This window comes from Sminthopsis crassicaudata, chromosome 1, assembly GCF_048593235.1.
Source record: "Sminthopsis crassicaudata isolate SCR6 chromosome 1, ASM4859323v1, whole genome shotgun sequence".
Classification (NCBI taxonomy): domain Eukaryota; kingdom Metazoa; phylum Chordata; class Mammalia; order Dasyuromorphia; family Dasyuridae; genus Sminthopsis; species Sminthopsis crassicaudata.
The window spans coordinates 66052256-66065310 of record NC_133617.1 but is presented as its reverse complement, the minus strand read 5'-3'; the positions used below and the strand labels follow the sequence as shown (position 1 = coordinate 66065310).

The following is a 13055-nucleotide window of genomic DNA, read 5'->3' as shown; positions in this document are numbered from 1 at the left end:
TAATGATTTCATTTACTTCAGACTGAATTCATTAAGTATCCATAAGCTAGTGTTGTACAGTGGGAAGAACAATGAACTAGAGATCAAGAGCCAAAAATTAAAATATTACTGTTTAAAACAACCTCAGAGAGAACATGAATAAGTCATTTTCTCTTTCTGGATTTCAAATTCTATAAAAATGAAGAATTTGGACTAGATCAAAGGTATCAAATACACAGCCCATAACACTTCCAAGTGCAATCTAAACCAGATTAAAATCTAATTGGGAAATTTTCATCAAAATAAGTAAAACTACAATAAAACGGGGAGAACAGAACTAAGTCAAGCTAAGGCCCTGCAGAATCAATTAATTATGGTTTAGCATCCAAGTTTGGAGGGTTGATACTCTTATCAATCTACATTAAACTAGGCTACTCTAATGCCTCTAATTTTCAAGAAATCACCAGCTCTTGACTGGTTATTATATTGAGTTACTATCACATTATGAGATATATTCACAATGACATGAAACTTACCCAAGCAGTAAATTTGCATAGATCTCTTTAACAGTCCTTGTTTCCCGTTTTCGAAGGATCTCAGCATCATACCAGAAGCCCCTCTCCTTGGGTTCATCAGGATTATAGTTCACCATTACAATTTGTCCAACTTCCAGCTGATGCCATTTCAGTATTGTCCGGGCTCGAGCTCTTACATCTTTTGAACTCAACTTCACAACACCATTTTCTGGATAGCTTCAAAATTAAAAATATAACCATCAATTAACAGATAAATATAAAAATTTATATGGAAAACTAAACTCTCCTCCCTTCAAATGAATTATTACAAATGTATGTCAAAGTTCACAAAATTATAATACTTATAATTTTAAGGTATGCAAAGTTTTAAATACATTATATACTCGAATTCTTAAATCCTTATGAGGTAAGGTGCTCTTATCTCATTTTACAGATAAGGAAAACTCAGAGGGCTTCCAAAAGGGTAAATGATTTTGCCCAGGGTCCCAGTAAGCCTCTGAAGCATTACAAACACACTTCTTCTGACTCTTAAGATGAGCAATCTTTCTACAACCTCAATTAATTTTCATGCTCATATACGAATATCCCTCTTAACTATATTTCCTTGATGTAACCCCCAAAACAGTTTTTAAAAAATCTTACACAAAGACAAACTAAATGACCCACAAAATCATCTATTTAGGGACTATTCAGAAACCACAAAACAACTCCAAACTCACTCTTCATATTTCACATGATAGATAACATCCTCTTCAGGCACTTGGCCCTTTTCAATGTCACTGGATTCGCTGGTTTCTGTTCTTTCTTTCCTTGTAACATTTACCAATATGGCTTCAAACCATGCTCCCATGTTCATATCTCGGGCATCTACGTATTCATTAATCTATAGATGAATAAGGAAAAGTTTTTCACTGACCTAATTAATTTCTAATTTTCAAAATTTTAACTGACTACCTTTTCACTACAATTCAACAGATATTAAAAACTTGTGTACAAAGCTGTTATGCAAATAATTAGGGGAAATACAAAGTTTAAGATAAGACATAATCCCTGACTTCACAAGTATTAAAATCTAATGGGATTATATGATACAGATAAATGTAATACAAAATATATGGTAAGTATGTTATAGCAATATAAAGCAAAGTGTCATATTACCAATGTGATAAGTTTAAAAGGTTGAGCCCCTGAGATCAAACATTCATTCTGAGGTCATCCTTCAGCCAGCTACCAGAATTATTTCCATATTTGTTCTTATTATTCCAAGTATTAGCAATGATACCAGGATATGTAATTAATACAATTGCAACCTCTAACTAATTAGTTGGCTCAAGCCTCTCCAACCCTGTTTAATAAAAAATATTTATTGAATTAAGTGGAAAAGCTTCCTTTCTTGATAGTAATTGCTCATATTTTTCTTCTTCTTTTTTTTTTATTATTATAGTTTTTTTATTTACAAGACATATGCATGGGTAATTTTACAGCACTGACAATTGCCAAGCCTTTTGTTTCAATTTTTCCCCTCCTTCCCCTCACTCCCCTCCCCCAGATGGCAGGTTGACCAATACATGTTAAATTAAAGTATAAATTAAATACAATATATGTATACATGTCCAAACAGTTATTTTGCTGTACAAAAAGAATAGGACTTTGAAATAGTATACAATAGCCTGTGAAGAAAATCAAAAATGCAGGAAGACAAAAATAGAGGGATTGGGAATTCTATGCAGTAGTTCATAGTCATCTCCCAGAGTTCTTTCGCTGAGCGTAACTGGTTCAGTTCATTACTGCTCTATTGGAACTCATTTGGTTCATCTCATTGTTGAAGATGGCCATTTCCATCAGAATTGATCATCATATATTATAGTTGTTGAACAATGATCTCCTGTTCTTGCTCATTTCACTCAGCATCAGTTCATGTAAGTCTCTCCAGGCCTTTCTGAAATCATCTTGCTGGTCATTTCTTATAGAACAATAATATTCCATAACATTCATATACCACAATTTATTCAGCCATTCTCAAATTGATGGGCATCCACTCAAGTTTCCAGTTTCTGGCCACTACAAAGAGATTGCTCATATTTCTTTATGTGAAATCCCTTAATTTTCTTAGGTAAACTGCAAAACTTATGAATATACAATTTGTTAAATGAAATGAGCAATAAAAGACATATTTGTAAAATTCTATCTATGAAAAAGATGACAACTTAGAATCACCTCAAACTCTCACTGTAACAAAATTTCTCTTTCCTTCCATACCACAATTTCTCCATTGTTTATTCCAGATATTGAGTAAAGTCTCAAGAATTCTTTTTGCATTCCTCAAGATAATAGTTAAGTTCAAAATCTCAGGAATTAAGTATTTTCTTTTATCCTCACTTTAAACAGTCATTCCAGAATACACTATAAACTGCCAAATCTTCCACATAATTTTCTTCATAATTATTTTTAATAATATAGTTAAGACATTTCTCACAAAAAGTTTTTTCCTTACTTTCTCTGTCTTCTCCACAGTTTATTTCAAAGATCAAAATTAAAGAATACATTCTTTCCCCTAATTTCATAAGGAAACACCATTCAAAGCAAGGCATTGCCAATACTTAACTTTAGCCAGCCAGGTCAAACTGCTTTACCACAGTATTCCACTTGGCTGCCTTAAACCAAATTACTCCACTCTCAGAAGGGCCAACAATAGATCTCAGGTCAAGCCTCACTTGATCACTTTTTGGAATCCTATGGCTCAGAGTAAATAGCAATTGTTTCTGTTTTAGCCAGAAACCCTGAGATCTCCCCTCCCAGATTGATTTTATTTTATTTTATTTTTTTGATTAGGTTAAAGAGGCCATTGTTTTCTCATTTTTACCTAGCTTTAATAACCAAATAGGCATTGCCTCAAACAAACTGAGATTTGAGAAAAAGCCTTAGCTCAAAAAAAGGCTAAGGTCTCCCAGTGCATCTAGGGCCATCTTCAGTCATTCCGATCTTTATCTTGCCACTGGATCCAAATGGCTCCAGAGGAGTGTCAAACTGTTTTCTTTGCACAACCCTCACTTAAATCTAATTCACTTGCAAGTCATGGTATCTACTTCCTGAAGTCATGGTCCTTTTTGAGAACAAAAAACAAATAACAATCACTAACACCATTTGCCTCTTAAAGATATAGTATCATTATCTATAGTCTCTATGAGATAACCTACCAAAGAAAGTGAATTACATTCAGAGAGAAAAGAAAGGGGACATACTAAGAAAGGGAGCAAGGGAGAAATCAGGGAAAAGCTTTATTTAAAAAGTGCTATTTGAATTATGTTTTAAAGAATAGGTAGGAATTAAAAAAGCAAACAAAGGAAGGTTATTTTAGTAAAGACACAAAGTTGAGTAAGAAGAAGTAAGGAACAAAAGAATCAATCAACCTGGAGCACAGAATATGTATAAGAGAATAATATAAATTAAAGCTGGAAAGGTAGATTAGCATCAAATTGTGGTGACTGGAATGTCATGCAAATGAACAAAGAGAACTTAAAAGACAATAAAAAACCAGGGAAATTTTTAACAAAATTAAAAATTTTAACAACCACATCTATGAATAAAAGACATAAGAAAGAATTAAGCCAAAAAACAAGAGCAACTCAATTTGGGAAATTTTTTTTTAGAAGTTTTGTGACACATCAAAGTATAGATACCTGGTAGAGACTGGTCTGGATAAAAGGAGAAAGGTACAAGACTAGAAATATATGTTTTGAAGAGTCTCCTGCATCAGTGAGAATGCTTCCTCTATAAATAGAGAGAGTCCGTGAGATTGCCAAAGCAGTATGTATGACCAAGAAAAGATAAAGACAGAATATTAGGTCAGGAAGAGGAAAAAGGACCAACAAAGGAAACAAGAGGAAAAAGAGAACTACTATAGTGAAATAAATGGAATATAAATTAGGGAGTGGCCTATCAGAACCTCAAAGAGATCAAGAATGAGGAATGTGGAAAGGGGAGAAGCCTTTGGATTTAGCAATTAAGTCACTAAGGAACTTTGAGAGAATAGTTTCCCTATAGTGGCAGTGGCAGAGATATCAAGTTAGGTTACAAAAGTAAGGAGATGAAGCTGCTGAGGTATCAGGTATAAAAAATGTTCTCAAGGTTGTCAGAAGAGAAATGAAGTGATAGCTGGCTGAAGTAGCAATGTTAAGAGAAGGTTTGAACAGACGAGCACATCCATAGGGAGACAGAAAGCAATCTGGAGGAAAAAGGGAGAGCTGCTGAAGGGAAAGGCTAGAAGCCTAGACAAAGTGATTAAGACAAAAAATAGAGCTATCAGTGTTCACCTCAGTGAAGCTTCCTTCTGTAACAGAAGAAAAGGGGACAATGATAAAGGGAAGATGATACGGAGAAGTTTCGAAAAATGCAAGAGGAGGTTCAGGGAATTCACATTCAGTGAACTCTTTTTCTGTGAAATCTTAATGGAGTTGGAGGCATAGTTGGGGAATTAAGGAGAGAAGAAAAGATTTGGAAGTCACCACAGGGAAGAGAGGGAATCTGTAAGAGTAAGAACTGAGAAAAAGCAGTAACAGTCAATGAGGCTGAACAACAGAAATGTGAAATGAGGGAGATCAGCCTGGTATCACAACTTTCTCCAGGGATGCCCTAAAGCATAGAATTAGGAAGAGAAATCATATAGTGGAGGTTCCCAAGGATAAAGATTAAGAGGCTGAGAGAAGAGCAAATTTGCAGGTTCTCAAGGTTCTAGAAAAATGACTAATAAAACAATTTAGCATACCATGGAATCAAGCCTGAGTATGGAAATGAAATCAGTAAGATGATGGAAGTGACACATCTGGATCCTCCCAAAGAGAGTTCAGAACTGGAAATTAAGAGTTGGGAATCATTGGCACTAAGATAAAACCTTAGGATGACTAGGAAAGAAATTATAAAGATAGATAAGGAGAAAAAGCCAAAGCCAGAGTTTGAGGGAGTTAGGAGAAAAAAAGGTACCATGGGAAACAAAGCAGAAATTATTTGCAAGATGAGAATACCGAAAAAGTGTGTGGTATCAAAAACAAGGAAATAAAAAACGTCAAGGAGAGGATGATCAAAGTGAAATAAACATGTCAAAGAAAACAAGCAAGAAAAGACCATTAAATGTGGCTAAGAGAAGCCCTCTGAGGATCAGGTTCAGAATAGATTGCTCAGCATGTAAATCAAGTTATAGGATGACAAAGAGACAGCAAGGACAAGATAGCATGATAGAAAGGAATGTCCTAGTGCCAGAGGATCTGAAGCCTACTATTTCATTTGTCAGTGGGGTCTTGCATAAGGCCTTTTGCTGAGACTCAGTGTTTCTTTTCTGTTAAATGAGAGTTGGACAAGATGACTTTAGTTCCAACTCTAAATCTATTTGAAATAACATGAGGAAATCAGAAGGGTAGGAAGAAGGGGTTCCTATTGTTGCAGCTTTTGTTTGAAAGATCTGGAAATCTTTCTAGGTAAAAAGGAAAATGAGGGAAAGATTAGAGATACAAATGGAAAAGGAGTAACTGGTGGAACAAAAAAAATAAATAATAATGGAAAAGGGTCAAAAAGGGACCCCTATTTTTTAGTGACAGAAGGGCCATGAAAAAAGATACCCAATGATTCTATTAAGAGGAGGAGAGGGGAGAATGGAAAAGTAGAAGATGTAGGAAATTGCTCAAGCTGACAAATGAGATATCCAGCACCTAATGAAAGCAGTTGGAACTGATAGAACACTTTGAGGTTTGCACATTTTATCTCATTTGATCCTCAAAATAACCCAGGCTAGTAGTATTATTATTTCTATTTTACAGATAAGGAAACTGAAACTAGGTTAAATGTTTTGCCCAGGTCACAAAGCTACTAAGTGTTTCAGGCTGCATTTGAACTCGTCTCCCTAAGTGCTCTCTTCCCTATGCCACTTAATTGTCTAACAACAACATATGAAAACTATTTCAATTTGCTTTATATATATTATTACATGTCTGAGATCATGCCTTAAGAGTATTCCCAAGTCTTCCCCATCTTTAAAAAGCCTTTAGCAGATCCTCTCTCAGTTAAGTTCCTAGAAAAATTCACCTACATCTAATGTCTTTTCTCCTCTCACTCACTCAGCAAGCCTTTGCTATCTGAGCTTCCAACAATCTAACAACTGAAAACATTCACTCCAAAGTTATCAATGACCTCTTATGGCCAGATCTGATCATTTTTCCTATCTTTATCCTTTTTGGACACCTTGTGCATCCCTCTCATATACCCAATACTCTTTCTTCTCCAGATCCTTTTGGCATTTCTTATTCCTTGATTTCCTCTGATCTGCCTGCTCACTTCTTTTAGGATTCCTTTGGTGGCTCATCATCCATATCACACCTTCTAACTGTGGGCATTTCCCAAGGCTCCATGTTTAGACCTTATGTGCCTGGAGCATCCCAAATGCTTAATAAATGGCTTTTCAGTCAGTCAGTCATTCTCCCTCTTAGTGAGAGGTAATAAGTTTAATTACTATTTCTCTGAAGATATCTCAGGTTTCTTCTAGGCTTCAATCCTACATGCCTCTTAAACATTTCAATATCCCAGATATCTCGATTTCAACATGTCTAAAACAACTCTCCTCTCCACTCCCAAGTCTACCTTTCTTCCAAACTTCTCTATTTCTGCTAAGGGCATCACCATTTGTCTTTAATCTTGACTCCTCACTCTTCCTCAGTTCATATTCCAATCAAATTGTTAATTTTGCTATTCCTTCTTCACACACAACATCATTTACATCCAATCATTCTAGCTCAGGCCCTTATAACCTTTTCCCAGACTCCTAATTGGTCTTTCCTGCCTCCAGTGTACCACTCTAAACCATTCTCCACACAGCTGCCCACATTATTCCACAACTTGATCAACTGCAGTAGTTTCCTGCTAAGATAAATTATAAACTCCTTTATTTTGTAAAGCCCTTCTTAAGTGGCCCTCACCTACAACCTCCCCTGCTTCCTTATAAACTATTATTTCCCACCTCCCTGCACTCCATGCTCCACCCCAACTGGCTCTGTCTGGGTCCTTCAGCCCCTACTACTTGTCTCCACCCTTTGTGAAAGCCCACTGTTATGTCTCTCTCCCATTTCTGTCTCACAGAAGTCCTCTCTCTCCTCCTCTTAAAACAGTTTCTCAAGCCCTACTTTTTTACACAAACACTTTCCCGAGTCCTCAGAAGCTAATGTATTACCTCCGCAACTTCCTTAAGTATACCTTGTGTTGGTCTTGTACATGCATATTACGTGAATGTTGTTCCCCTCAAGAAACAGTAGAAACTAGATCATTCTCTGCATATTTCCTCAACGTCCTGCACAAGTGCTTAGTACATAGTAGGCACTGAATAAGTGCTTATTGACATATATTTGCATGCTTAGACCAGTGGTTCTTTCAGGAAGAGGATGAATTGAAAAGGAAAAGCGATTCCAGGTACATACAAAAAGATTCCCAAATGAGAGGCACAAAATAGAAGATGTTGAAAAATAATCTTCTAAAGAGTACCATGAGAACTTTACCTTATAGAGGCCAAATCCTGGATCAATCCAATCTGTTGGAGCAGCTGGGCCAGATTGCCCATCAATTTCCAAGGCTCCTTCACCATGATTGGAACTCTTATCAGATTCGCTCTGGCCTGAGCAACAGCCTGAATCAGTATCAGACAGTTCAGAATCCTTTTCTTTACTAGGAACAGAAAGTACAGCTGGGCTTTGTCTCACTAGCAGTTGAACAATGTCGTTTAGACCAACATTATAGTCAAAAAGGGAGTGCCCATCTTCCATCTGTGAAGAAAAGCAAAGACCACAGAAACATTATTGGTAAATACCCTTTGAAATTACAGGAAGCCCCCTCACAGGTTGTCCCTTCACACATCACTTCTGTCTTTCAATCCACCTCTGCATATGAAGGTGCCTCTGAGGCCCTCCAATCCAACCTCTAAACCTGAACCAAGACTCCCTCTACCAGACACCTGACAAATGGTTAGCCAGTCTCTGCTTGAAGGCTTCTAAAAGTAGAATCCACTACCTCCTGAGCCAGTCACCCCACTGACAAACATCTGTAGAAAGAAGTTTTTTTCCTTATATCCAAATTAAATCTGCTTCCCTACCTCTTCCCCCTGTTGCTAGGGTCTGCTTTCTGAGACTAGCCAGAACTAATCTAACTCCTCTTCCACTCCTTTATTTTGTAAAGCCCTTCTTAAGTGGCCCTCACCTACAACCTCCCCTGCTTCCTTATAAACTATTATTTCCCACCTCCCTGCACTCCATGCTCCACCCCAACTGGCTCTGTCTGGGTCCTTCAGCCCCTACTACTTGTCTCCACCCTTTGTGAAAGCCCACTGTTATGTTTCTTTCTTCAAACCTTCTATCATAGAGTTTTCCAGGTTAACTGCCCAATCATTCCTTAAAAGAGCCTTGATTGAGATCCTTCACCAGTCTGGTTATTCTCCTCAAAACATTCTTTAGTTTAAAAAAAATTTTTTTATTTAGTTTTAAAATCAACTTATTTAAAACCTCAATACAAAACAAAGAAAAAATTTTTCTCTGTGCATAGCAGAACATGAGATGATTCAATATACAAAGCAATAAATTTCCATCTCAAGAAATCCTATATATAATAAATGCTACATATTATGTTCAGAACTAATTTTTTGTTGTTGTTCTCTAATGTACTTTTTACTTAATTCCCACCCACCCCCAACCAAGAGGACTACAACTGATCAGGGACATAAACACACACATGCATATACACACATATTTTCCTAAATCCAACTCATTATTTCCTATAGCACAGCAATATACCAACCTTGTATTGTCTAGTTATTTTAAGTAGTCTAAAACAATTGTTATACTAATATGCCTGACAGTGCAGTTTAGTTTAACAATTTCCTTCCTAAAAGGTAATGCCCAGACTGGAAAACATTCCAGATTTAATCTGAGTTGGGCCACATTAAGCAAAACTATCAGTTCCCTTGTTCTGGCCATGCCTCTCTTGGAGAACTCCAAACTCTCTAAGCACTCTCTATTTTTTGGTTTTGTATCACACTGCTAAGGAACCCCATCTAAATGTGCCTCCCAATTCCCTACCTCTCCACGATGGTATGCTTATAAAATTAATTTTTGAAAAGTCAAAACTATCTTTATCGCCATTACATGGGTTCTTATTCGATCTGGCCCAACAAAGAGCCTTTTTGGATCCTGACACAGTGATTCAATATTAGCCCTTTTCAAAAAAAGCCCTATAAGGAAGCAGTGTCATTATTATCTTAATTCTGCAGATAGGGAAGCAGACCCTGCAAGCATTAAGGGATCTGCACAAAATCACATAGTCAGTAGTATAAGAGAACCCAAGTCAAAGAGCATTTATTAAATGCTTACTATGTGTCAGAAAATGTCCATAGTCATGACTCTTTCCAACAATGAGATGACTGAGGCCAGTTCCAATGATCTTGTGATGAAGAGAGCCATCTACACCCAGAGAGAGGACTGTGGGAACTGAGGGTGGATCACAACATAATATTCTCACTCTTTTTGTTATTCATTTGCATTGTTTTCTTACTCATTTTCTTTCCTTTTTTTTTTTTGATCTGATTTTTCTTATGCAGCAAGATAATTGTATAAATATTTTACATATATTGGATTTAACATATTTTAACATGTATAACATATATTGGATTGCTTGCCATCTAGGGAAAGGGATGGGGGAAGGAGGGTAAAATTTGGAACACAAGGGAGGGAGGGAGGGAGGGAGGAAGGAAGGAAGGAAGGAAGGAAGGAAGGAAGGAAGGAAGGAAGGAAAGAGTCCATAGTGTATAACACACTGTAATACATAATTATAATTGTATTACATTATGTAAACATAATGGAAATGTGGAAAAAAGCCCAGATTGCTTAAAAGATTTCAAATCTAATGGATTATCTTTGTGACCCTACACAGTTGATCTCTCTGGTTTTCTTAACTATAAAACGAGAAGGATCCAACTAGAATTATTTCCTTTTTTATATTCTATTATCCTAGCAAGCTTTAGAACTAGCAATCAAACTCATGCCTCTTGATTCTAAGTCCAACATTCTTTCTAATATACCTACTTGCCTCTCCCTATCATTATTGCCATAACTACAAGAGTACCTCCCTCATGCTAATCCAGGTCCATCATCTTCCTTCAAGATACAGTTCAAACTGCAGAAAGCCTTTCCTGATTGAAAATATGCTTTAGCCTTTACTTCACCACTTACTATCAGGAAATTGATTTTTGTTATATACTTGTACTTTGTGTCTGCAACCTTTGCCTTGTACACTGAATAAAATTGTAAAACTTTGTATTAATTATTTTCCTGAAAACATCCAAGGAAGGATACCCAAGAGGCACTCAAATTAACCAACCAGATCACACTCACGCCAATCAAAGTTTGCAGAGATCAAATTATCAAAGTCAAAGCCAGTAAGAAAGAGAATTAGGATCCAAGCTTCCAATATTCCAAATTCAGTGCTCTTTACTCTAAACCCATGATGTCATTCTTAAATGAGTCACCTGAATGGCCAAGTTAATAAGTCAATCATTTCAGGGGGAGGTAATTCTTCACTACTTCTAAAAATAACTGACCCCATCTTTGAACATCTCAGACTTCTTTATAAATCTTAAGGTGCCATATAAATGTCAGCTAGCTTCACCTTATTAGGTGAAAATGATTCCAAGGGACTCGTCCATTTCTAATACAGTCTTGAGCGAAATTACTAAATGCAAACAAGCATATACAATAGATACATATTTCAAAATGCATTCTTGCCTACTGAACCATCAAACTGAAGTTGCTAATAGTTTCTTAAGCACTTCACCTAAATTGTCCCATTCAATTCTCACAAAATCTCAGTGAAGGAGGTACTACAGATATTCCCATTTTTTCAGATAAGGAAACAAGACTCTTAGAGAAGCATAGTAACTTGCCCAGGGCCACCCCATAATTAAAAAGGGGGAGAGCAAGTGAGGACTCCTTGATTACAAGGCCAGTCTCATTCACTAAGCCATGCTGCCTCTAATCAAGTTCTCATTAGAAATAACAGAGAAGTAGAGGAAACCTTTGCAAAAATGGACACAAATTGAAGCAGAACCAAGGAAAAAACATATACAATGAACACCACAATGGAAATGGAAAGAATATCCATAATAAAACAATCAAAACTAAATGTTATGAAATTACCAAGACCCAGCCTGGCCCCAGACATGAAGGGAATGAAATACTACCTACAATGTCAGACTTTCTCAGTGTTCTTTGTTAGGAATAGTTCCCTGTAAGAGATAGGGAGGAAATCTAAATGTTGTTAAAAATAGAAGATATCAAAAATATTTGGGGAAAAAAAACAAAAATAAAAACAAACCACATTTCTTCATTTAACAATAACGAACTCCTATGAGCACAGATGGTACTTGTGATAGGACACACATCAAGCATTTAAACTATCTATGCTAGGCCTTGATTAACACCAGGTGGCTGTGCCTTAACACAGTCCATTATATTATTAAAGAATTAAAAAGTGATGGTTAATTTCCTATTGAAGATAGAACTGAAACAGCTTAGCTGTAACTAAAACATTCATTGGCAATTAATGTCACTAAAGCCTAATCCATAGAAGTAAAACCTCCATAGCTTCCTTCGTGACTTCTTAGAAATAAAATGAGTCTCAGAACCAGATATTTCTCAAAAGTTATTTTAAACTCAAATTCATAGGCATACATAAAATATGAGTGTGTCTATATGTGTGATCAGGTGTAATGGTATATACTCAGCTCACTCTACAGTCAATTACTATTTGAAATACAAAATTATTAATTTACTAAAGCAATCTGTATGGAAGGAAGAAAAATAAAGAATTGGTGCATTTCTTCTATCAAGAGACGGAGGATACTACTCAAAAGTCCTAGATATATGGCTTAAATATCTGTGTAGAACACAAAAGCTACTAAAATCAGATTATAGATTAGTAAATCTGTAATAGTATTTTAAAGCCCACCAAGAAGCTGTCATTAGATATTGATTTCTTTGAGCAATTTATCCCTGGTTTTGGGTGCTAGTTTTCTTAAATGGGGAGGAGAAGCAATTGGGGGAGAGAGGCTCAAGTTTTTCAAAAAGGAAAAAGAAAGGTCATTGAATGGTTTTTAAAACAGTGAAGAGAATTTGTAGGGAGATAGACAAATGGGAGAGCTTTAGAATATATTGAATATATTTTTTCCCTTAAAAAGCAAGTTGTTTATAATATTCAATTTTACAAACAAGGCTTTTCTGTTCTTTGTTCTTTGAACAAAAAAATAAAAATTGCTTTTAAAATCCCTAATTAAAAATTTTAAATAGAATAACAACATTAATGCTTCAGCTAAAAATGTGATTAAAATTAAAATCCTTTCTAATTAAGATAGAAGTAAAATGGAAAAACTAGAAGCAGCAGTTTCATTCCTCTAAATGTAAAAATAAGGAGAAACTGCTTGGGACGGCTCCTGCTAAAGTTTATAAAAGATAAACTTGAAGA

At 35.9% G+C, this 13055-nt stretch overlaps 1 protein-coding gene across 1 annotated transcript in view; it reads right to left on the bottom strand.

Moving 5' to 3' along the window:
- Positions 1 to 13055, bottom strand: part of UHRF1 (ubiquitin like with PHD and ring finger domains 1) — a 41453-nt gene that overhangs the window by 18466 nt on the left and 9932 nt on the right. Inside the window, 3 exon segments of the mRNA XM_074308520.1 lie at positions 516 to 731; positions 1235 to 1398; positions 8051 to 8314. Of these exon segments, the coding sequence (XP_074164621.1) occupies positions 516 to 731; positions 1235 to 1398; positions 8051 to 8314 (644 nt within the window).